The following is a 26,005-nucleotide window of genomic DNA, read 5'->3' as shown; positions in this document are numbered from 1 at the left end:
GTGTGTGGTGTGTGTGTGTGTGTGTGGTGTGTGTGTGTGTGTGTGTGCGTGCAAGCATTCACTGCATTACATTGGTTTGCGAATTTCCGTGTATGCATTTGGTCCGTGCGCATGTGCAGTGTACGCATTGGTCTGTGTCCTTTTCGCACTGTGTCCGTTTCGCTCTGTGCGCATTTGTCTGTGGTCCGTTTGTTACTGTGTCCGTTTTCGCACTGTGTCCGTTTGTTACTGTGTCCGTTTCGCACTGTGTCCGTTTTATTACTGTGTCCGTTTGGTCTGTGCCCGTTTGTTACTGTGTCCGTTTTACTCAGCTTGCTGTGTCCGTTTATTACTGTGCGCATCTGGGACTCACTCATCAATTTGACCTATGACTCCGGCTATACAATTTTTGACACGCTGACACGTAAGTGGACTGCCTTACTTACTTCAATTTCACCTGTGTTTCAATTTTAGTTACATTACATTGTCATTTTTCTTTGCGAATCTGTTTACAGTGTTATGATATGCCTGCACACATCATCATAGCATGGTCGATTGCACGATGTAAAACATAACTAATATTATTCTCACAACTTTTAATTAGACTTAAGTATCTATTTATATTCTTATATTATTTTATACGCCCATGATTACTGCCTTACACTGATGTAATTGTTATAGATTTTACTTGATAAGGATCCGAACCAAAGATCGAAACGTCGCATATTTATTAAGTATTCAATAAAGTGGCCAGTTTGGTCGATGTAAAGAAACTTTACCTTATTATTTACTGGCGACATATTTTTCAATTTTTTAAACTTTTTTCATTTTTCTTCTCTTTGTTACTGTTACAAAGTGAACTTTTTTCGTTTTTCGTACACACAGCGTTTGCTTGAGTTGCAAAAAACCGATGTGTGATGATCATCGCGCTTGCATCTGTGTCGATTGTGCAGACGAATAAAGCTTAAAATTCTCCATAAATTATAAAAAATGGTGTTTTGTCATTTTTTAGATATTTTTATTATTTTTTAAAGTATTTTTTGTAAATAATACAATAATTCTTTGAAATACATTTTGCGTAGTAAATATTGCGTTGTTTTTTCTCGAAAAAATTTATGTGCACCAATAAATACCTTTTTTAAAATATCCACCTTCGCAATTGATTCTATCTTAAAATGCATGGTTTCAAGATTATTCATTTAAATTTTTAAAATATAAAAAATATTAAAAAATAAAAAGTTATGCAATTTTTAGTGAAAAAAGCCAATTTTTTAATTTCTTTCCATAATTTAATTTTTTATATAATAAAAAACTGTTTTTGATATTTGCAATGATTGAATCTTGTTTTTAAATAATTAAAGTGTATACCAAATTTTTTTTATATATTGAAAATAAAATTAGAATCTTCTGAAAAAAAAGCAATTAAAATTGCTCGGGTCAATTTGATCCAGTATGCTCTTTATGTCTCATGCAGATAGTGTGCCGTTTAAGGGATAAATCACTCACTCTTGTTACAATGGCATCACTCAGTTAAAAAAATAAATTTAAACATTTTGGATTATTCAATTTTGTACTTGTCATACTTATCATTTTTTAAATTTGAATAATAATTTATCGGAGCTCCTGGCTCATCCACTAGTTTTTATTTATAGAAAAATAAAAGTATTGTTGTTTTCGTATCGTTCAAGCACTTTCTAGCGTACACTCGTTCTTACGGTGTGGCCTTCATTTGGACACAGTACAATTGGACACATAATTATGTACTTGATTTAAATGGACACGGCTCATTTGGACACAAGAATTTTGAACACAGTAGCTTTTAGACACAGGACATAAACTTTGGATACGTTAAAAATTTACACCGTAAGTGGTACACCGTACATTTCTACATTGTAAAGTTGTACACCGTAAACTTGTACACCGTACATTGGTACACTGTAAAGTTGAAGTGCCCTTCACTTGGACACCGTTCATTTGGACATGAAAAAATGCACATTGTTCACTTGGACCGTTTATTTGGGCACCGTTTAATGGGACATTGTTTACTTGGACGCTTTTTATTTGGACACGAAAAGATGTAAACAGGGCGCATCTTTTCATATCCAAATGAACGGTGTCCAAATAAATGGTGTCCGATTAAACGGTGTCCGAATGAATGGTATCCAAATAAATGGTGTCCAGGTGAACGGTGTCTAAGTGAACAGCGCGTATTTTTCATTTGTGTTTAAATGAACGGTGTCCAATTAAACTGTATCTAAAATTTCGTATGCATTTGAACCGTGTTCACTTGCAACGTGTCCAAATAAACGGTGTCTAAGTGCATCGCTCCCGTAAAGTTATACACCGTACATTTCTATACTGTTCAGTTGTACATCGTGCATTTCTACATCGTTTATTTAGACACGTAAAATCGTACACAGCAAAGTTGTTTATTTAAATACGTAAAAGATTTACCTATTCGTTTGATTATATCACAAATATGATGACATATTTTCTGTAGTAACAATTTTCCATTTTATTTATTAAAGAAGTAATTATTAAGTCGGTGTAGAAATGTTTGGTGTACAACTGAACAATGTAGAAATGTACAACGTACAACTGAACAGTGTACAATTGTACGGTGTACATTTTTAACGTGTTCAAAATTTAGTCCTATGTGTCCAAAATTTATGTTTCCAAATAAACCGTGTTCATTTAAACCGTGTACATCATTTTAAGTCCATTTGCAACTGTTCCATCTGCACAGTGTCCAAGTGAACTACTTCCATTCTTACGTACTTCTACTCGTGCAAAAGAACGGAGAAAAAGTTCTCAGAACTTGAATATTTTTACAAATGGTTATAGAGAAAATCCAAGCTTCCTAGAACACCACACTGCTCAAGAAAAATAATAACTTTTAATAAAGAATAACATTTATTTATCAAGTATGTAATACTTTATTTGTGAGTGAGAATAAGATAATATCAGAAGTGATCCTTCAAATCGACCAGACAGGCCTAATATGTATTTGCTAAAGCACTACGCTTCGACCTTAGGTTTCGATCCTTTTCAAGTGCGTTATTGCATAAGATCAAATATTACACACTTTAAAATTATAATATGTTCCCAAATATGTCGTCTAAAAGCAAAGGCAAGCAAATCTAAATATTACAAAAACTATAAAAAATAATAACTACCACAAGTATAAAAATAATGCTACTTATAACTCAAATGTTTTGTCAAAGATATATAAAAATGAAACTAAAAGTAATAAATTGTTGAATGAACATAATAAGTTAATTTGTATCGAGATCTAATATTCGACTAACGGGAATAAAGAGTCAGATAATAAATATAAAAATAAACATCTATTTTTAATCGCTTCTATCACTGCATAGGGATTTGTAAACAATGCCGTGACATCCAACGAAACTAATGTTTCGTCAGATTGAATTGAAGCATTATTTATTAGTCTAGCAAATGACTAACTATACTTAATATGAGAATTAGGTTTAGGAATCGATTTATCTAACAAGGGAAGTGTATCAAGTGTTAATCGCATATGAATGTGTGTTATATATCGTTCGAAAGGTCTTGTCAAGTAAAATTTATGTGTGCAATATTTTGTTTAAATGGCGCCTTTAGAGGGCGCTATGCGCAATGTAAGTTATAGAGCTAGGTTGGCTCCCCCATGCCGAAACTGTGTTTTGACCGCCAACAATATCTTTTTTTATTTTTGTTATTAACAATAAGATAAAATAAAAAGTGCAATATATGTTATATTAAAGTATCTTATTAGTAATAACTTTTTTACTTTTTCGTTTGTTTTTTTTTAATTATCAAAACTCTAATATTAGTTTCTTAATTTTCTTTTTTTCTTTACTTTATTTTTGTTTTTAAGATAAAATAAAAAGTGCAATTTATGTTATATTAAAATACCTTATTGCCAATAACTTTTTGGCTTTTGGACTTTTTGTACTTTTAAAATAAAATAGAAAATGCAATTTATCTTGAATTAAATAAAATATCCTAAATAAAACTTGTGCAACTAATTATACTAGTAGACACCTTTTATTTGATATTATTTTTGAAACAAAAACTCCAGTTAACCTTTGTAGAAACCCAAATAATTATGCAAATTACATTACGCATAGCGCTCTCTAAAGGCGCCATTCAAGCGAAATATTGCACACATAAATTCTCTTGACAAAACTTTTCGAACGATATATAACACATATCCATTTGCGATTAACACTTGGTGCACTTCCCTTGTAAGATATCATGTAAAAAATACGCAATGTTATATAAAGGGTTATCGAGAATCAATACTATAATTCTCAACGAAAAATCTTTTTTGTGAATCTTCGATTGTCCATAACAGCGTACGAGGTTACCATTCGTACAATTCAGTTCTTTACATATGAAATCGTTAATGATATCTTTGTCACACCACATTTTAACTATATTGTTTAATTTAGATGTGATTCGATTAATAAGATTATTCTTTAATTTCCGGTAAGTAGTTTGATCACTATGCAATGCTGTCGTTTGATTAATATAAGTGTTTTTTTCCATGACAACTGTAACTTACCTTTATCAGCTTTTGTGACAAAATATATCATCATGTTCCCTCAAAAATCTTTTACATTTGTTAAACTCATTAATAGTCTATTCACGTAACTTACATGTGGAGTTTTACTTAAAAATCTATGCAAGGATATAGCAATTTGACTACGTATTTCGTCAACTAAATTATCCGGAATTTTATGAGCATTATATTTAATATTCCTAATTATGTCGACAACGGTGTTTATACAATCAGTTTTATTATTAGAGAGTACTGGCAATCCGAATTTGTCATCTGAACTTAACACATTTAATACTGATTCCGGAATATATTTATTACTAATATCGACAATCCTTAGAACGGTCTGTGTTAAGGAAAACGTTATGCTACTTGTTATATTTATTTAAAATATAATCAAATTTATTTATCAATCAATCTCTTTGGACACAGAAAAGTTTTACTTCTTGAGGTTTGCCTCGGATATTCAAATGTCAAGACTGAAACGACAAAGGCGTAACATTACACTTTTTTTAGAACTCATTTTTTGTTTGTTATTCCAACATTTAAGGAAAAGCCTTAGAACAACGCCCCACGTTGTGAACTGTACGGTCTCTTGTTGCTACTCGAGTTTCCGGATGCTGTTCTCGTCCCAATCCGCTTGTAGGACTCCCAATCCGCATCTTTAGGGAAAGCTGACCAAGTTCCTTCTAAATGAGTTCAGGATAACCTCCTTTTTCTAAGATTTTCTACATCGCTACGTCCACTCCTGTGGTCCTGCTTCGATCTTCAGTTGTTGTATACTTTCTTTTTCTGTGAATCGCGTTGACATTTTCCTCTTCAGTGAATCTCACTTTTTGGTCCATAAATTTTCTTTTTTTTTTTAAAGGAGAAGAAATAATTCATCACTTAGATTCCAAGTTTTTAGAGATACTTCTAGAAAGTATCTGCTTCTATATTCGCTTTATATCCTATGAATAAACCATGACTCAAAACTGTAGGAGAAACTTCTGAATTTTTATATGTTGTTCTTTCTTGACAAAATCCATAATATCTAATGACCTTTTATTATTAATCTTAGGAATTTTTCGCAGCAATTTTAGAATTGTTCTTCAAAGACTTTCTCTTGAGACGACTGCAAAGGACAAGAAGAAAAGAAAATAAGAACTAAATAAAGAAAAATCACTTTTAAATGAAATTCTGATCAGATTTCCTAATTCCACTTACTCAGATGCTTTTCTGAAAATGAAGCTAACATGCACATGAACTATCTTCCTCTTGTGTCTATAAATTTTTTAATGCAATATACCACATCACTTAATTTCTTAATCACCAAAAAAATCCTTTTAATTGCTTTATAATTTTAGAGCCCTTTCTCTTTACGAGATTTAAATAATCAGATTTTTTGCTAGACTTAACTTCCCGATCGTATTAGGACTTTGCTTAAGAAGACTTTACATCCATCCACTTCCTAGTACAGCGATAGATCGCCTCGAGTTTTTCTTTCAATTTTCTTATGAAATTATATACGGATTGATAGTTTTCTTCAAACTTCGAAAGACTTTTCTGAATCACAAGTATTCTAATATTTTACATAAAATATAATTCTATAGAAGTCACACACAAATGGTTTCGTGTTTAGAAGACATAAGTTATCAATAATTTTGGAATATATAAGTTATCATATAGGAACATGGGAATCCGACGATCTTAATCCCTTTGATTCTCAAAACGATATTTCGAAATTAATAATTTATCACCGTTTGATGCTGACGTTTGATCTATTAGGTATTTATTTGAGAACATAAATGCTCTTTAAAAAAAAAAAAAAACAACGCAATACTACAGACAATGTATTTTAAAAAGTATATTATATCATTTTACAAAAAATACATTATAAAATAATAAAAATATCTAAAAAAATGACAAAATACTCTATTTTTTATAATTTAAGAAAAATTTTAAGCTTTATTCGCCTGCAAAATCAAAGCAAACGTAAGCGCAATAATTATAACACATGGATGACCTACTTTTGGACACGTAACGATTAGACACGGCTCGATTGGACACACACGATTAGACACGAACGATTGAACACCGCACAGTCTTTTAGTGAAATACATTAATATATCATATGACAGATTATCTAACCTTAGAAACATCTAACAGAAAAAAGCGTCGCTCTGTCAAAAAAAAGTAAATTTCAAAGGTCTATATACGTATTTTTAGGAGCATCTCATTTTGCTTAGAAAGTCGTAAACCCATAAGGTGCAAAAAATGATTCGCACGCGCACGCACACACACAGACGGGAGGGTGCAAGGGTGCCTTTGACCCTTCTCTCGCATCCACCCCGTCCAAACCGCAAACCCATGTAAATTGTACGAGAAATCTGCAAACACATGTGAACCTTTGTTGGCAATGTACATAGGTTAGCGACTTGGACGGGGTGGGTGCGGGAGGAGGGGCTAAAGGCCGAGTGGTACCGGTTTGTCCACATTAATCAATTTTTTTTCATTTAGGGTGGAAAGTTACAATCCATGTAGTGCAAAAAATGCTTCGCAAGCGCGCGCGCACATACACACGGAGAGGGTGCAAGAAGGGCTTTCGCACCCATCCCGTTCAAGTCGCTAACCCATGTACATTGTATTGAAAATTTGCAAAAACATGTGAACTTTACTATGTTTGTAATATACATGGGTTTGATTAATTTATTAATGTTGATGTGGGCAATATTGACGTATGGCCAATATTGATGCGTGGTCAATAATGACGTGGCCAATAATGACGCGTGGCCAATAATAACGTGGCCAATAATGACGCGTGGTCTATATTAACGTGGCCAATATTGACGCGTGGCCAATAATGATGCGTGGTCAATATTGAGGCGTGGCCATTATTGACGTGGCCAATATTGACGTGGCCGATATTGACGTGGCCAATATTGATGTGGCCAACATTAACGCGTGGCCAATATTGACGTGGCTAAACCACCCCGTGGTCAATCGGGATCGTGACCAATATTGACGTAGCCAATATTGACGTGGGCAAACGGGACGCTCCCCAAAGACCCCTCTTTGCACCTCTTCATGTGTGTGTGTGTGTGTGTGTGTGTGTGTGTTTGTGTGTGTGTGTGTGTGTCCAATAATAAATGGACAGGCTGAGTGAAACGGATACAGACTAAATGCGCACAGACCAAATGCGCACGGACCAAATGCGCACGGACCAAATGCGCACAGCCAAAACGGACACAGTAACCAACAGACTTACCACATGGGTTGCGACTTTTCGGGCACCTCTACCGAAGCTCACCCCTGCACCCCCCCACGTGTGTGTGTGTGTGTGTGTGTGTGTGTGTGTGTGTGTGTGTGTGTGTGTGTGTGTGTGTGTGCGCGCGCGCGCGCAAAGCATTCTCTGCACCACATGGGTTTGCGATTGTGCGCATTTGATCTGTGTTGGTTTCACTCAGCATGCTGTGTCCGTTCATTACTGTGCGCATCTGGGATCGTCCAATCGAGCCGTCTCCAATCGTTACGTGTCCGAAAGGGATACTCCCATCACACACCGTTCTGTCGCATTTTAAAAAAACTTTTTTCAGGTGAAGTCTCTTTACATCGACCGCATTGGCTAGTTTATTGAACACTTGATAAATATACGACGCTTCGACTCGTGGTTTGGGTCCTTATCAAGTAAAATCTATAATAATTACATCAGTATAAGGCATTAAAAGAACATCAACAAAATATTAAGAAACATGAAGATAGTCTGTCTGTCGTTAACAAGCACCGTCTTGTGCACGACCATGATTTTGACTAGCAGTTACCCGAGATTTTACATGACGAAAAGCACTTCTTAGTTTGACACTTTGACATTGTGCATATCGACTATATTGTTGCCCGAAGATTTCAGTCCGCTCGCTACCGTATCACGTTTAATACATACTAAACTTACGGGCTTAGTGCGTCCGCGAAATTTCGCTTCACGTTTTATCTTAAATTATTTTCTTTTTTCTCTTTTTTTTATTATGTTTTAATTTGTGACAAATTAATTCGGGAGCGTCCCAGATGCGCACAGTAATAAACGGACACAGCAGGCTGAGTGAAACGGACACAGTAACAAACGGACACAGACCAAATGGACACAGTAATAAACGGACACAGTAACAAACGGACACAGACCAAATGCGCACAGAGCGAAACGGACACAGTGCGAAACGGACACAGTAACAAACGGACACAGACCAAATGCGCACAGAGCGAAACGGACACAGCGCGAAACGGACACAGACCAAATGCGCACGGACCAAATGCACACGGACCAAATGCGCACACTGCACATGCGCACACTGCACGTGCGCACGGACCAAATGCAATCCATGTACATTGCAAGCAGAGTAAAGTCCACATAGGTTAGCGACTTGGACGGGGTGGGTGCGGGAGGGGGGCCGAAGGCCCCCCTTGCACCCTCCCGTGTGTGTGTGTGTGTGTGTGTGTGTGTGTGTGTGTGTGTGTGTGTGTGTGTGTGTGTGTGTGTGTGTGTGTGTGTGTGTGTGTGCGTGCAAAGCATTCACTGCATTACATTGGTTTGCGACTTTCCGTGTATGCATTTGGTCCGTGCGCATGTGCAGTGTACGCATTTGGTCTGTGTCCGTTTCGCACTGTGTCCGTTTCGCTCTGTGCGCATTTGGTCTGTGTCCGTTTGTTACTGTGTCCGTTTCGCACTGTGTCCGTTTGTTACTGTGTCCGTTTCGCACTGTGTCCGTTTATTACTGTGTCCGTTTGGTCTGTGCCCGTTTGTTACTGTGTCCGTTTTACTCAGCTTGCTGTGTCCGTTTATTACTGTGCGCATCTGGGACTCACTCATCAATTTGACCTATGACTCCGGCTATACAATTTTTGACACGCTGACACGTAAGTGGACTGCCTTACTTACTTCAATTTCACCTGTGTTTCAATTTTAGTTACATTACATTGTCATTTTTCTTTGCGAATCTGTTTACAGTGTTATGATATGCCTGCACACATCATCATAGCATGGTCGATGCACGATGTAAAACATAACTAATATTATTCTCACAACTTTTAATTAGACTTAAGTATCTATTTATATTCTTATATTATTTTATACGCCCATGATTACTGCCTTACACTGATGTAATTGTTATAGATTTTACTTGATAAGGATCCGAACCAAAGATCGAAACGTCGCATATTTATTAAGTATTCAATAAAGTGGCCAGTTTGGTCGATGTAAAGAAACTTTACCTTATTTATTTACTGGCGACATATTTTTCAATTTTTTAAACTTTTTTCATTTTTCTTCTCTTTGTTACTGTTACAAAGTGAACTTTTTTCGTTTTTCGTACACACAGCGTTTGCTTGAGTTGCAAAAAACCGATGTGTGATGATCATCGCGCTTGCATCTGTGTCGATTGTGCAGACGAATAAAGCTTAAAATTCTCCATAAATTATAAAAAATGGTGTTTTGTCATTTTTTAGATATTTTTATTATTTTTTAAAGTATTTTTTGTAAAATAATACAATAATTCTTTGAAATACATTTTGCGTAGTAAATATTGCGTTGTTTTTTCTCGAAAAAATTTATGTGCACCAATAAATACCTTTTTTAAAATATCCACCTTCGCAATTGATTCTATCTTAAAATGCATGGTTTCAAGATTATTCATTTAAATTTTTAAAATATAAAAAATATTAAAAAATAAAAAGTTATGCAATTTTTAGTGAAAAAAGCCAATTTTTTAATTTCTTTCCATAATTTAATTTTTTATATAATAAAAAACTGTTTTTGATATTTGCAATGATTGAATCTTGTTTTTAAATAATTAAAGTGTATACCAAATTTTTTTTATATATTGAAAATAAAATTAGAATCTTCTGAAAAAAAAGCAATTAAAATTGCTCGGGTCAATTTGATCCAGTATGCTCTTTATGTCTCATGCAGATAGTGTGCCGTTTAAGGGATAAATCACTCACTCTTGTTACAATGGCATCACTCAGTTAAAAAAATAAATTTAAACATTTTGGATTATTCAAATTTTGTACTTGTCATACTTATCATTTTTTAAATTTGAATAATAATTTATCGGAGCTCCTGGCTCATCCACTAGTTTTTATTTATAGAAAAATAAAAGTATTGTTGTTTTCGTATCGTTCAAGCACTTTCTAGCGTACACTCGTTCTTACGGTGTGGCCTTCATTTGGACACAGTACAATTGGACACATAATTATGTACTTGATTTAAATGGACACGGCTCATTTGGACACAAGAATTTTGAACACAGTAGCTTTTAGACACAGGACATAAACTTTGGATACGTTAAAAATTTACACCGTAAGTGGTACACCGTACATTTCTACATTGTAAAGTTGTACACCGTAAACTTGTACACCGTACATTGGTACACTGTAAAGTTGAAGTGCCCTTCACTTGGACACCGTTCATTTGGACATGAAAAAATGCACATTGTTCACTTGGACCGTTTATTTGGGCACCGTTTAATGGGACATTGTTTACTTGGACGCTTTTTATTTGGACACGAAAAGATGTAAACAGGGCGCATCTTTTCATATCCAAATGAACGGTGTCCAAATAAATGGTGTCCGATTAAACGGTGTCCGAATGAATGGTATCCAAATAAATGGTGTCCAGGTGAACGGTGTCTAAGTGAACAGCGCGTATTTTCATTTGTGTTTAAATGAACGGTGTCCAATTAAACTGTATCTAAAATTTCGTATGCATTTGAACCGTGTTCACTTGCAACGTGTCCAAATAAACGGTGTCTAAGTGCATCGCTCCCGTAAAGTTATACACCGTACATTTCTATACTGTTCAGTTGTACATCGTGCATTTCTACATCGTTTATTTAGACACGTAAAATCGTACACAGCAAAGTTGTTTATTTAAATACGTAAAAGATTTACCTATTCGTTTGATTATATCACAAATATGATGACATATTTTCTGTAGTAACAATTTTCCATTTTATTTATTAAAGAAGTAATTATTAAGTCGGTGTAGAAATGTTTGGTGTACAACTGAACAATGTAGAAATGTACAACGTACAACTGAACAGTGTACAATTGTACGGTGTACATTTTTAACGTGTTCAAAATTTAGTCCTATGTGTCCAAAATTTATGTTTCCAAATAAACCGTGTTCATTTAAACCGTGTACATCATTTTAAGTCCATTTGCAACTGTTCCATCTGCACAGTGTCCAAGTGAACTACTTCCATTCTTACGTACTTCTACTCGTGCAAAAGAACGGAGAAAAAGTTCTCAGAACTTGAATATTTTACAAATGGTTATAGAGAAAATCCAAGCTTCCTAGAACACCACACTGCTCAAGAAAAATAATAACTTTTAATAAAGAATAACATTTATTTATCAAGTATGTAATACTTTATTTGTGAGTGAGAATAAGATAATATCAGAAGTGATCCTTCAAATCGACCAGACAGGCCTAATATGTATTTGCTAAAGCACTACGCTTCGACCTTAGGTTTCGATCCTTTTCAAGTGCGTTATTGCATAAGATCAAATATTACACACTTTAAAATTATAATATGTTCCCAAATATGTCGTCTAAAAGCAAAGGCAAGCAAATCTAAATATTACAAAAACTATAAAAAATAATAACTACCACAAGTATAAAAATAATGCTACTTATAACTCAAATGTTTTGTCAAAGATATATAAAAATGAAACTAAAAGTAATAAATTGTTGAATGAACATAATAAGTTAATTTGTATCGAGATCTAATATTCGACTAACGGGAATAAAGAGTCAGATAATAAATATAAAAATAAACATCTATTTTTAATCGCTTCTATCACTGCATAGGGATTTGTAAACAATGCCGTGACATCCAACGAAACTAATGTTTCGTCAGATTGAATTGAAGCATTATTTATTAGTCTAGCAAATGACTAACTATACTTAATATGAGAATTAGGTTTAGGAATCGATTTATCTAACAAGGGAAGTGTATCAAGTGTTAATCGCATATGAATGTGTGTTATATATCGTTCGAAAGGTCTTGTCAAGTAAAATTTATGTGTGCAATATTTTGTTTAAATGGCGCCTTTAGAGGGCGCTATGCGCAATGTAAGTTATAGAGCTAGGTTGGCTCCCCCATGCCGAAACTGTGTTTTGACCGCCAACAATATCTTTTTTTATTTTTGTTATTAACAATAAGATAAAATAAAAAGTGCAATATATGTTATATTAAAGTATCTTATTAGTAATAACTTTTTTACTTTTTCGTTTGTTTTTTTTTAATTATCAAAACTCTAATATTAGTTTCTTAATTTTCTTTTTTTCTTTACTTTATTTTTGTTTTTAAGATAAAATAAAAAGTGCAATTTATGTTATATTAAAATACCTTATTGCCAATAACTTTTTGGCTTTTTGGACTTTTTGTACTTTTAAAATAAAATAGAAAATGCAATTTATCTTGAATTAAATAAAATATCCTAAATAAAACTTGTGCAACTAATTATACTAGTAGACACCTTTTATTTGATATTATTTTTGAAACAAAAACTCCAGTTAACCTTTGTAGAAACCCAAATAATTATGCAAATTACATTACGCATAGCGCTCTCTAAAGGCGCCATTCAAGCGAAATATTGCACACATAAATTCTCTTGACAAAACTTTTCGAACGATATATAACACATATCCATTTGCGATTAACACTTGGTGCACTTCCCTTGTAAGATATCATGTAAAAAATACGCAATGTTATATAAAGGGTTATCGAGAATCAATACTATAATTCTCAACGAAAAATCTTTTTTGTGAATCTTCGATTGTCCATAACAGCGTACGAGGTTACCATTCGTACAATTCAGTTCTTTACATATGAAATCGTTAATGATATCTTTGTCACACCACATTTTAACTATATTGTTTAATTTAGATGTGATTCGATTAATAAGATTATTCTTTAATTTCCGGTAAGTAGTTTGATCACTATGCAATGCTGTCGTTTGATTAATATAAGTGTTTTTTTCCATGACAACTGTAACTTACCTTTATCAGCTTTTGTGACAAAATATATCATCATGTTCCCTCAAAAATCTTTTACATTTGTTAAACTCATTAATAGTCTATTCACGTAACTTACATGTGGAGTTTTACTTAAAAATCTATGCAAGGATATAGCAATTTGACTACGTATTTCGTCAACTAAATTATCCGGAATTTTATGAGCATTATATTTAATATTCCTAATTATGTCGACAACGGTGTTTATACAATCAGTTTTATTATTAGAGAGTACTGGCAATCCGAATTTGTCATCTGAACTTAACACATTTAATACTGATTCCGGAATATATTTATTACTAATATCGACAATCCTTAGAACGGTCTGTGTTAAGGAAAACGTTATGCTACTTGTTATATTTATTTAAAATATAATCAAATTTATTTATCAATCAATCTCTTTGGACACAGAAAAGTTTTACTTCTTGAGGTTTGCCTCGGATATTCAAATGTCAAGACTGAAACGACAAAGGCGTAACATTACACTTTTTTTAGAACTCATTTTTTGTTTGTTATTCCAACATTTAAGGAAAAGCCTTAGAACAACGCCCCACGTTGTGAACTGTACGGTCTCTTGTTGCTACTCGAGTTTCCGGATGCTGTTCTCGTCCCAATCCGCTTGTAGGACTCCCAATCCGCATCTTTAGGGAAAGCTGACCAAGTTCCTTCTAAATGAGTTCAGGATAACCTCCTTTTTCTAAGATTTTCTACATCGCTACGTCCACTCCTGTGGTCCTGCTTCGATCTTCAGTTGTTGTATACTTTCTTTTTCTGTGAATCGCGTTGACATTTTCCTCTTCAGTGAATCTCACTTTTTGGTCCATAAATTTTCTTTTTTTTTTTAAAGGAGAAGAAATAATTCATCACTTAGATTCCAAGTTTTTAGAGATACTTCTAGAAAGTATCTGCTTCTATATTCGCTTTATATCCTATGAATAAACCATGACTCAAAACTGTAGGAGAAACTTCTGAATTTTTATATGTTGTTCTTTCTTGACAAAATCCATAATATCTAATGACCTTTTATTATTAATCTTAGGAATTTTTCGCAGCAATTTTAGAATTGTTCTTCAAAGACTTTCTCTTGAGACGACTGCAAAGGACAAGAAGAAAAGAAAATAAGAACTAAATAAAGAAAAATCACTTTTAAATGAAATTCTGATCAGATTTCCTAATTCCACTTACTCAGATGCTTTTCTGAAAATGAAGCTAACATGCACATGAACTATCTTCCTCTTGTGTCTATAAATTTTTTAATGCAATATACCACATCACTTAATTTCTTAATCACCAAAAAAATCCTTTTAATTGCTTTATAATTTTAGAGCCCTTTCTCTTTACGAGATTTAAATAATCAGATTTTTTGCTAGACTTAACTTCCCGATCGTATTAGGACTTTGCTTAAGAAGACTTTACATCCATCCACTTCCTAGTACAGCGATAGATCGCCTCGAGTTTTTCTTTCAATTTTCTTATGAAATTATATACGGATTGATAGTTTTCTTCAAACTTCGAAAGACTTTTCTGAATCACAAGTATTCTAATATTTTACATAAAATATAATTCTATAGAAGTCACACACAAATGGTTTCGTGTTTAGAAGACATAAGTTATCAATAATTTTGGAATATATAAGTTATCATATAGGAACATGGGAATCCGACGATCTTAATCCCTTTGATTCTCAAAACGATATTTCGAAATTAATAATTTATCACCGTTTGATGCTGACGTTTGATCTATTAGGAGGTAAACTTAATTTCTGCCGCTCGCTACTAGAGAGCGCTGGCTCCAACACTAATGAGATTTGACGGTGAAGTCGCATGTATTTTGTAGTTTATATATTGCTAAAAGTGAATCAATTCTCACAGATTAGATTTCTCGAAGTTAAAGAGATTTTCCAATTGATTAAAGATGAATTGCGATAATCGGTTTTTCCGACATGTGTTTCTTCACTACTTTGACCTCAAAAAACCACAGCCGAAATATATCGCTTATTATTCGTGTGATGATAATATTGCCACAATCTTCCGCCAATGAATACTAATAAAAAAATCGCGAGCAGATAGGAAGTGGAATTTAAATCCCGCAGCGTTTTATTTTTTTTCCCGAGCCTTCTCGATCTCTTGGACGATCCCCGTAGCAATTTGCTTTATAATAATACATATAATAAATTTATGTTTGAGTAGAGAAGTACTTAGTCGGGCAATGTCGTTACGAAAAACGACAACAATATTTACGTTTACAAAGAAGATCGGGAAGAGTACGGGAGATAAGAAAAAACGGAGAAGCATGCAATATTTTGTGTTCGGCAGTTAGAAGAACGGACAGGAAATACACAAACGCACAAATAAAGAGATATCATCCAAGAAAATTGACTTTATTTAAATATTCGTCTCAATCCGAATTTCTCGCGCTCCTATTTAACTTCGAAAATCGCGCATTTTCTTATTGGACTCTCCAGCGGCATCAAATTAACTGAGAAACGGGAACTACACGAACGCGCAAAATAAGTAATGACCCCGACGTGATTCGTCGGCGCAATACCCGAACGTTTGTTTTGCTTTCTCTCCGAGTGTTTTTCGGATCTCGTGGACAACAAGTGTTTGGTGAAGTGATTTGCCGAAACATTTAGAAGAGAAGTCTTTGATGCGCGATGATAAAGTACTGATCCAGTTGCTCGAGCCGCAGCAGGTATCCGTGGTATCGACGATGACTAGTCAGCCGATACCGTTGATTAATGAAACGGAGGTGAGCAGAGTCGGAATGCGAAAGCCAAAGTTCATTCTAAACAATTCTGATTTAGTATACTAGATTTAGTATACTAGCAGTTTTCATGCCGCCGGAATTCACGACAAGATGACTCGAAAAATACCCGAGATCTAGTCAGTCAAGGCAAGATGTGACCGAGATGTTACCAGTGAAGACAAGATGTGATCGAGATCCAGCTAGTGAAGGCAAGATGTAATCGAGATCTATAGCCAATGAACGCAAGATGTGATCGAAATCCAGCCAGTGAAAGCAAGATTTTATTATTTCTTTTCATAATTTATGAATATAAAGTCCACAATAATTGACATTATCCTTTATATTCATGGCAATAGTGAGGATTTCAATTTCTATCGTAAAAAAATGTTCCATACACAAAGAATTACATCACGCACATTTTATTACTGCGGTGTCATTGTAGATTTTGCAGACCATACCGCAATTTTTTAAACAGAAATCAACAGGTATTTCACATCCATCTGATTTTTTTTTATATATTCATTTTTCCACGAAACGTATTTAATTAAGGTGATGAAAATTGTGCATTAATGATTACATTTTGAGAATGTTATTCCTCAAATGTGACTTAATATCATAGTTGTATAAGAGAATTAAGTCTAAAATTTGTTTTAGAAAGTTTTTCCGCGTTTTGAATCTATAGACATCCAGTAGTTGAGACCTGTTGTTCCGGCAATAATTGTAAGGATTTTTCTTACTTCCTTACTACCCTTGTCTGTATTATATTTTCAAATTTCTTTTCTGTTTGTGACCAAGGTCTGTTCTGACCAAGGATCCAATGCAAAACAGATTTCTCGCCAGCATTAAGAGGACTAGGCAGTCAGATTTAGTAAAAATTTAACCTTTTTGGGGAATTATTTACAAGGACATAAATACAAATTGTGACTAGTACTTTTAGGTAATGTTTACTAGTACCATAACAGTAGAAAAAAATTGTTTTTAATAATATATGTATGTATATATGATGGCGCTACAGTCTTCTGATGCATAGGCGGTCTTTCTGGTGCCGCTGTGGTTTTGCAGGCCATTGATCCTGGCCATGAAAAATTAAATTGTAAAATATCCTGGAAAATTTGGCATTCTATAGGACTTCATTCTGCACTGAACCTATTTAAAAAGGAAAAAAATCAAAATTTAAAAAATGGCAGCTGCAAATGTAAAAAAACATGATTTTTCATTAAAAAGGAGAACCTACTTAAATTTATTTTTTTGTCAAAACAGAAGTTTTTACAGATTTATGCATAGCTTCAGGCCTTAACTAGACATGTTTTACTCAATTTTTTTCAAATTGATTTAAATTGAATTTCGATTTGAACCTCCATCTTTTTACAATCACTGCAAAATGAAGAGAAAAAAAGATTTCAAGAAAACCGCGTTTAAAGTGTTAAAAAACTTTTGAGTACAATAATTACTACCTACCTTGTTTAAAAATTTCCAGCAGTGTAATAGGATGTTTCCAGATCTTCATCAGCATCAGTCTATTGCTGTTCAGCAATCCTTCTGTTGATTCGGCTCTCTTTAGACCCCCTTTTTATGTTATTTTTAGCATTGTGCAGCCGCCGCTCATTCGTCGCGTACGCTGCCTCAGCGCGCTCTCCAACTTGCATGTGTTAATACTCCGAAAATAATAATAATGATTTTCAGCCATCATTAAATATACATATTGACAAATATGTTGCAATTTCCACAATTTCGGTCGCGCTGAATGCCGTTTTTGGAGCTATTTTCTAGATCAAGTTGTTAAAACTTTCATTTGTATTCTGCGTATATCTGCCGATACATCGCGTGAGTAAATCCTCGTTGCTTAAGTCTTTATAAATTGGTAATATTACTTTGAAAACATTATCGGGAAGTGCAAGTTTATGTTTGTAATTGTTTAATTTTTTTGGCCTTTATGCCAGGTACACCAGCTACCCAGATAGCCAAATGCAGCGAGTTTGCTGTCAAATCGCCAACAATCGTTAAAGCAACTAATTTTGACAAACTTAGAACAAGGTGCGTCAGCATTATGTCTGTCGAACTGAACTCACGTGAATTCTAATTCTAACAAATTGATTGCAATATGTCAGCATTAATTTGTTACTCGCAAAAAAGTGATTTGTGACAGCAACTTGACGACAACTCGTGTTGTCAATTTTCCATCCGTGATTAACAGCGTATTGACAGCAAATTGACGGCAACTTGTTATCATCGGTATGCCATCCGCAACCAACAGCATGTTAATAGCAACATGACGGCAACATATGTCAAATAATGAATGCTTATATGCTGACAATATACTCACATGGCATTGCCTAATAAAACTTCTGCGGTCACCCATCCAACTCTGAACCGCCGTCAACACTGCTTGACTTCGAAGATCGTACGCAACCTAGCACTTCGCAATGATCCATGAACACTTGATGCTTATGAATACATATTTATTATAGATAAGTTCAATAGATGTCAGAAACATGAAACGTATAGTTAAATAATATTTATAAATAAATATAAATTTACAGTTTTTTTACTGCTTTTTACGTATGCGAAATAACATGTAGAATAACTTATAAAAATACGGTTTTGTTGTGTTTTTTTGATAAAGCTGAATTATATCCCAGACAGCACACAATATTTATAGAATATTTACAAAATGTTTATAATATTTATTTGAATATTTTATAAATATTTATGCAAATATTTTATAAATATTTTTGTGGTCTTAAATTTGACAGATCATAAAGATTTATCATAAATATTATAAAAATATTTATGGAATATTTACAAATGTAACCGTGAATTTTCAATTATGATGTGCTACGGATAGCCGCGGTTAATTCAGGGTTCGGGCGGCGGGCTGGTTGAATGAATGACGAAGGCAAGCGGTATATGTTTAACAATAGTATTTATTCCACTAAATGCCTATCTAATATGTACAAGTTCCCTACTCTAATAACTTACAACTAAGATCTCGCTATGCGAGTCGCGGGCGATTTATTATGGCGACGCGTGTCGCAGGGCGCATGTGCGCGTCGAGTATTCGGTGCCGGATTGGCTGCGGCGGGCGTATAGCCCGTGTATCGGTCGGTGCGTCGATCGGCGTTAGCGGCCGGTCTTACGGATTACAATGCTCGTGGCGGTGTAATCGCGGCGGTGTAATGCGTGGCGGCGTTCGTGTCGGTCGCGGTGGTAGCCGGATTGGCTGCGGCGTTACGGTCGCGGCTGCGCGGTACGGTGCGGCGTTCGCATTCGTCGAGTCGGTCGGTGCGGCGTCACGATTGGTCACGGCGGTGCGCGACTGCGCGGTACGGCGCGGCGTTCGCATTCGCCGAGTCGGTCGGTGCGGCGTCACGATTGGTCACGGCGGTGCGCGACTGCGCGGTACGGCGCGGCGTTCGCATTCGCCGAGTCGGTCGGTGCGGCGTCACGATTGGTCACGGCGGTGCGCGACTGCGCGGTACGGCGCGGAGTTCGGCTCGACAGCCACGGTGATCAGCTGTTCGACGATCAGCTGTTATTATCGTCGAGGATCATCCCGCGTGGATGATCCTCCGCGTCGGCGGTTTCCCCTCAGTACGGGGTCCCCGTGTGCGGTCGGGATCGGTAGCTCAATACGCGTACCGGGATCCGGGTGTCGAGCGGGGCGGTGTTTTGCCACTCACTGCGTGGCGCGAGGAAGCGCTCAGTGCGCGCTAGTGAAGGAAACCGGGTTTGCGGTTATGTTCGGCACTCAGTGCGTGCTCTGGAGGCTCAGCTCAATTCGCTGAGAGGATCGGTCGGCTCACTTCGCTAGACCGGGGAGATCTGATTCCTTATCACCAGCGGAGGGCTTTTATAGCCCCCGTTTGTTGACAAGAGGAGTGGAGATGTGCGGGGAGACCGAGATAAGCGGAGGGGACTACACGAGGTAAGAGGGTAACGGCCTCGTATCTATATGCCTTAACGTGGCGGAGGAACGGCTCGTTACACAAATATTTACAAAATATTACTTGTACAAATCTTACTACCTGGGATATGTATAAAAAAATTATTTTATTTTACATTTTATTTCTATAATAAATTATCGATAAAGTATTTTCTTTTATATAATAATGAATAATATGTTGCTAGTTTTATTCATGTTTATCTTTTATTTTGTAACTATGTTTATGTGTAATATGATTAATAAAGTTATAATTAAATTTATATATATATATGTATATATATGTGTTTATATATATATATATATATATATATATATATATATATATCATAGTCTACCTGGTTTACCTGGGATAATATATATTTGCAAGTATGTATAATTATAAAAATTAATATCTATATATTAATTATATTTAAATTTCAAAAATATAGACATCTTTTTATTGAAAAGTTGTCGTAAACGTGTGACAAGTTTATATGATCAGCAATTTGTAAACAATAAGCTACAATTAAAAAACTTCATAGTTTGAAGACATATATGCAATAACAAATGAAAATTATTATATATGTGTTGTTGCTGTCATGTTTGCATCATGATGCTCAAGATATAATCATTCATTCGATTGAATCATTCATTGCCGTCATGTTGCTGTCATGTTGTAGACAACATAATATACGAGTATTGCGAACTGTTTGCTCGGAAAATTTCGCCAACTGTTTGTATGTATAAGCAGACATATTGCTGTATTCGTAACGTGTTCTACTTCGATGTCAGCAAATATATAGCAAATATCTAGCAACACGTTTTGTGCATTAGTTTCTTTAAAATGCTTAATCACGCTTGGCTATCTGGGTATCTGCTCCTTCCGGATAAAACTGATGTCGCGGGCAGGCGTCTATCGAGCACTTATGATATAAAGTAGCCATAATCGCTTTCTTCATTTTTTCAACATTTTCATTATTATTTCTTATAGTGTTGCCATAGTATTTTGATAATTCTCCGATAACTTTGTTCGTCAATTTCTCTTTACCACTGAGTCCTTTAGTATTCTTTTTAACGTTACGCAGTCGAGTGTCTATTTTCCTCTGCACGTGTCCCACGTACTTCTTTTTTATAACTTGAAAGCCTTCACCGTACGGTTTTTCATCTAAAATTGTTTTAAATGTCTTGGAGTCTCCGTCTCCAATATAATATTTATATTTGACACCATATTCATCCTCGAATCTTTTAAACATATCAAGAATCGCGTCCACTTCCATCTTGCCTGAAGAGCCTTCGTGATTCGCTTGCACTCGTCTACATGATTTTCTGAATCCAATCTATATATTCGTCGGTACCACGCGAGGTTCCCAAAGTTTACAGGCAGTACAATAACTTGATTTAATAATAACATCAACGACATTTCCGGTATAGTGTCCAATGAGAGATGCAACGCCGTGAAGATTGAAACCCTCGGTTTCTCCAGGTGCCGTCTCTAGAAACTACTAAGTTTTCCGCATTTTCAGATTGATGATTTTCTTGTGTTATTACCGAAGTCATCGGTAATTTAGCGACAGCCGCGGCGACGTTGCGCATTTGCTTTACAAATACATAATATGTACGTCGAACCACGGGCCAGGGCAGATCCATAAGTCTGCAAAAAAGTTTTAAACCACTGTAACCGATACCTAGACATCTCATAACTGCAATTAGTTTTGTATTAACTTCATACACAATATTACTGTCTGTGAATGATGCAGTAGAATAAATCTGTCGCTGCATTTATTGCACGATATTTTAATTTGAAAACCAAGTCCGCGACACAGACACTTTTTAAACTTGACACTTTCCCCACATTCTTTACACATAACGAGTGAAGCAATAATATTAAAAACAGCAAAAAAGTCTATTATTTCAAATTCAAGAGCAGAAACTGCATAAAATAAATCAGCACTTTTTATTTTTTTGGACGACGAAGTTTCACCTTCCGCATTTTGGCTTTTCTTGACATCTTGATTAATTATAATTAATAAACCAAATTAAAGCGCAATCAAAATAATATTTTTCTCAACGTACACAGCGCACTTTTTACTTCGAATGCACGACCGAAACTGAAGGATGTTGCTCCTAATACGTTTAGAATAACAATAACATTTCAGCGTAGTAATATTAAATATACCAGTGAATAAGGAGAGGCCTTCATTTGCGCACAGTACAATTGGACACGTTGCAATTTCCCACCGTGCTATTAGACATGAAACATTGCTCACCGTTCAATTGCGCACAGTTTGTTTGGACACAGTTCGATTGGACACCGTTGCTTTTGGACACAACGCATATTATTAACTTATTTAAATAAATAAACGTATTATATTGGGCATAGTTCTTTCGCGCACCGTTCAATCGCGCACGGTTTTTTCACGCACCGTTCAATGGCGCACCGTTCAATCGCGCACGGTTCTTTCGCACACCGTTCAATCGCGCACAGTTCTTTCGTACACCGTTCAATCGTACATCGTTCAATCGCACACAGTTAAATCAAGCGCATCTTGAATATTCATACATTATGACTGTTGATACATTTAGGGCGGCCGCACAAACTTTTGCATAACGCATAACGTATGTACATAAGCAAATTGATTGATCCATAAGCAAAATGCATAAGAAATTCAATCAATCGAATTTCTTATGCATTTATGTTATGCGTTATGCAAAAATCTGTGCAGGAGCCCTTAGACTGGATTTCCATGACACGTATTTTTCGCTTACGAAATTCGCTCACACTTGACCGAAAGTGAATGTTTTTTTAAATAATTGCTATGTGTAATCATTTGTATTTCGTATGAAGAGGTTTGAAGTGCAATTAAAAAGGTTTATGAGTCATTCGTTTATTTGTAATTAATTAATTTTTCCACCAAACATTTAGCAGGAATATATTAATTGAACAAAGTTATTATATGGAATCGTTTAAAGTTTGTATGAAAAGTTATGAAGTTTGATTAAAAAAGTATGTGAGTGATCCAAATACATTTTATTTAATTCGTGGAAGTTAGCCAAAATTTACCGACAATATGTAACAGTATGAGCATACGCAACGGTCACATTTGCATGCTCCTTAGCTGTAGATGCACCTTCTGTAGGCACAATTATGCAAAAAGTGCGCGAAATTCAAGTGTGTATGTTTTAATGAGAATCTCGAGCATTTCGTTTGCGTGGAAAGTCGCAAACCTATGTGATGCAGAGAATGCTTCGCGCGCGCGCACACACACACACACACACACACGCACACGCACGCGCACGCGCACGCGCACGCGCACGCGCACGCGCACGCACACGCACACGCACACACACACACACACACACACACACACACACACACACACACACACACACGGGGGTACAAGGAGGGCCTTCGGCCACCCTCCCGCACCCACCCCGTCCAAGTCGTTAACCTATGTGGACTTTGCTTGCAATGTACATGGGAAATCCAACATAAATGCATAAGAAATTCAATGGGTTGAATTTCTTATGCATTTTGTTTATGGACCAATCAATTTGCTTATATACATACGTTATGCGTTATGCAAAAGTCTGTGCGACCGCTCTAATGGTATATCCACACAAACTTGCATAAGCGCATAAGCATATGCATAAGAAATTCGATTGGTCTACTTTCTTATGTAAGTGCTTGTAGACCAATCAATTTTCTTATGTATATGCTTATGCGCTTACGTAAGTTTGTGTGGATATACCATAAGGATCATCACATACAAAATGACATGAGCTGCACAAGCATAGCATAAGACCGTTGAACCAATCAACTCCCAGCATAAAGTCGCCATATTGATTTACATAAGATGCTTATTGGCTTAGCGCTTTTATGCTATGCATATGCAGGTTATGCCATTTCGTGTGTGATGACCCTAAATGTATCAACAGTCATAATGTATGAATATTCAAGATACGCTCGATTTAACTGTGCGCGATTAAATGATGCGCAATTGAACCGTGCACGATTGAGCGGTGTGCGAAAGAACGGTGCGCGAAAAAACTGTGTGCAATTGAACTGTGTGCAATTGAACTGCGCAAAAGGACCTTGTTCAATGTAATACGTTTATTTATTTAAATAAGTTAATAATATGCGTTGTGTCCAAAAGCAATGGTGTCCAATCGAACGATGTCCAAACGAACTGTGCGCAATTGAACGGTGCGCAATGTTTCGTGTCTAATAACACGGTGGGCAATTGCAACGTGTCCAATTGTACTGTGCGCCATTGAACCTCTCCCGTGAATAAGTCTGTGTGCAAATATTTGTTTACATACACTGAAAATATGACAGGCTGTTTCTCACTTTTTTTTTTAAATACCAGGAACCTCTGTCCTGCTCGACGCCACTCTATTTACGTGCCCACAGATACGCTTTTTGTGGAGCGCTCGACCTTTTGGGCAATCAAATTTTGCGAATTTTAACATGAACCAAACAGCATTATACTTGGGAAGGATAGTTGCTTTCGAAAAATGCAACAAAAAAATCGATTTTCTGATTGCTTAGTCTCCTTAAGCAAGAAGACACTTTCAAAGCATTTAATAGCAAGGTCGGACATCAATTGTTCAGATTTTGTGGCGAAAGCGAGGATATTATTCGCCTTGTACATTGACTTCTGTACTATTGTTCCGAAATAGCCACTTGTTTCTCGTAAAACTATTAATAAGGATTTCAAGATACCGTGTCAGAATATTAAAGGCTGTATTGTATAACCGTGGATCAACGAATTCAGAGATTGAGCAAAACACTCTACTTATAAAGAACCCTTCGATGTTAATGTATGACCAGCATTTCTAAATCGAACCCTGATTGATCTGAATTGTGAACGTTTACTGTTCCTCGCAAGCCTATCTCTAATTTTACTTGACTCAATTGTTGGGAAGTAAAGTTTCAAATTAGGCGCGCAAGTTCTAGCCTGACTATCTAGCGTTGATACAGCGCTGCGATCGAGCATGATAACAAGTGTGGTTGCCGGGCGTCACGGTCTAGGAACATAGCGCTTTCTCGTTATAGTTTTTAGTTTGAGTTTTTTCAACACACCTTTACTTTGAGTTTCAGTTTGTTAACAAAGGACCACATTGTAATTTTATTAAATAAAGAATGGATACTGAAGGGCTAGCGCGAGATTCATTTAGAACTCGACCAGAACATTGATCCTTCGAGTCGGATTAGTGCAACGAGGCATCTACGGTTGAAGGAATACAGTCCACACGCACACACAAGATCTGCGAGAGCAGGTTAGAATTATCACACTGTAAGCATGGATATCTTACGAAGACAATGTGGCACGATCAAGGCCAAATTAACAAGGTTGGAAAAGAAGGCCGAAAATGAGCAGGAGACGCAAGTTTCTCGAGAACAAGTCGAGGTTTACACATCGAAGTTAGAAGAGATACGCAGCAAGTTCGACGATGTATAACGACGAATGACCGCTATACAAGTCAATGAAACGAACGATGAAGTAGTCGAAAGTCAAGAAGCGGATTTTGAGGATCGCTACCTAAAATTAAAGATTCAGTTGAAAACAAAGGTAAGAGAGGTGCCCATACCACACAATGAGACACGTATGTTTCAGGCCGAAGATCCGTTGATGCGCGTGTTACAACAACAAGCTGAAATCATACAGAAGATGGGAAACAATAGTGCGGACGACGCACAGGCATCAACGGCAAACAATGACGCCATTACACGCCTAGTTAC

General features: G+C 35.8%; 2 protein-coding genes and 1 long non-coding RNA gene across 8 annotated transcripts in view; 2 read left to right on the top strand and 1 right to left on the bottom strand.

The window, feature by feature from the left end:
* LOC105832304 overlaps nucleotides 1–26,005 on the top strand; it is a 591,095-nt gene that overhangs the window by 221,556 nt on the left and 343,534 nt on the right. The window lies entirely within an intron of this gene.
* On the top strand, nucleotides 3,823–17,810 carry LOC118644398. The gene is made up of 2 exons (XR_004962210.1): nucleotides 3,823–6,310; nucleotides 15,339–17,810. It is a non-coding gene; the product is annotated as an uncharacterized LOC118644398 (long non-coding RNA).
* Nucleotides 20,597–23,533, bottom strand: LOC118644394. The gene has a single exon (XM_036282916.1). The coding sequence runs from the start codon at nucleotides 21,537–21,539 to the stop codon at nucleotides 21,111–21,113; it is 429 nt and encodes a 142-aa protein (XP_036138809.1). The 5' UTR covers nucleotides 21,540–23,533; the 3' UTR covers nucleotides 20,597–21,110.

Source organism: Monomorium pharaonis, chromosome 2, assembly GCF_013373865.1.
Source record: "Monomorium pharaonis isolate MP-MQ-018 chromosome 2, ASM1337386v2, whole genome shotgun sequence".
Taxonomy (NCBI): Eukaryota; Metazoa; Arthropoda; class Insecta; order Hymenoptera; family Formicidae; genus Monomorium; species Monomorium pharaonis.
The sequence above is the reverse complement of the archived record's forward strand: the minus strand, read 5'-3'. Positions and strand labels throughout refer to the sequence as shown.

What these genes read in the sequence shown, in the direction of transcription:
- LOC118644394 (XM_036282916.1), bottom strand. Translation starts at nt 21,539, where the DNA reads ATGGAAGTGGACGCGATTCTTGATATGTTTAAAAGATTCGAGGATGAA.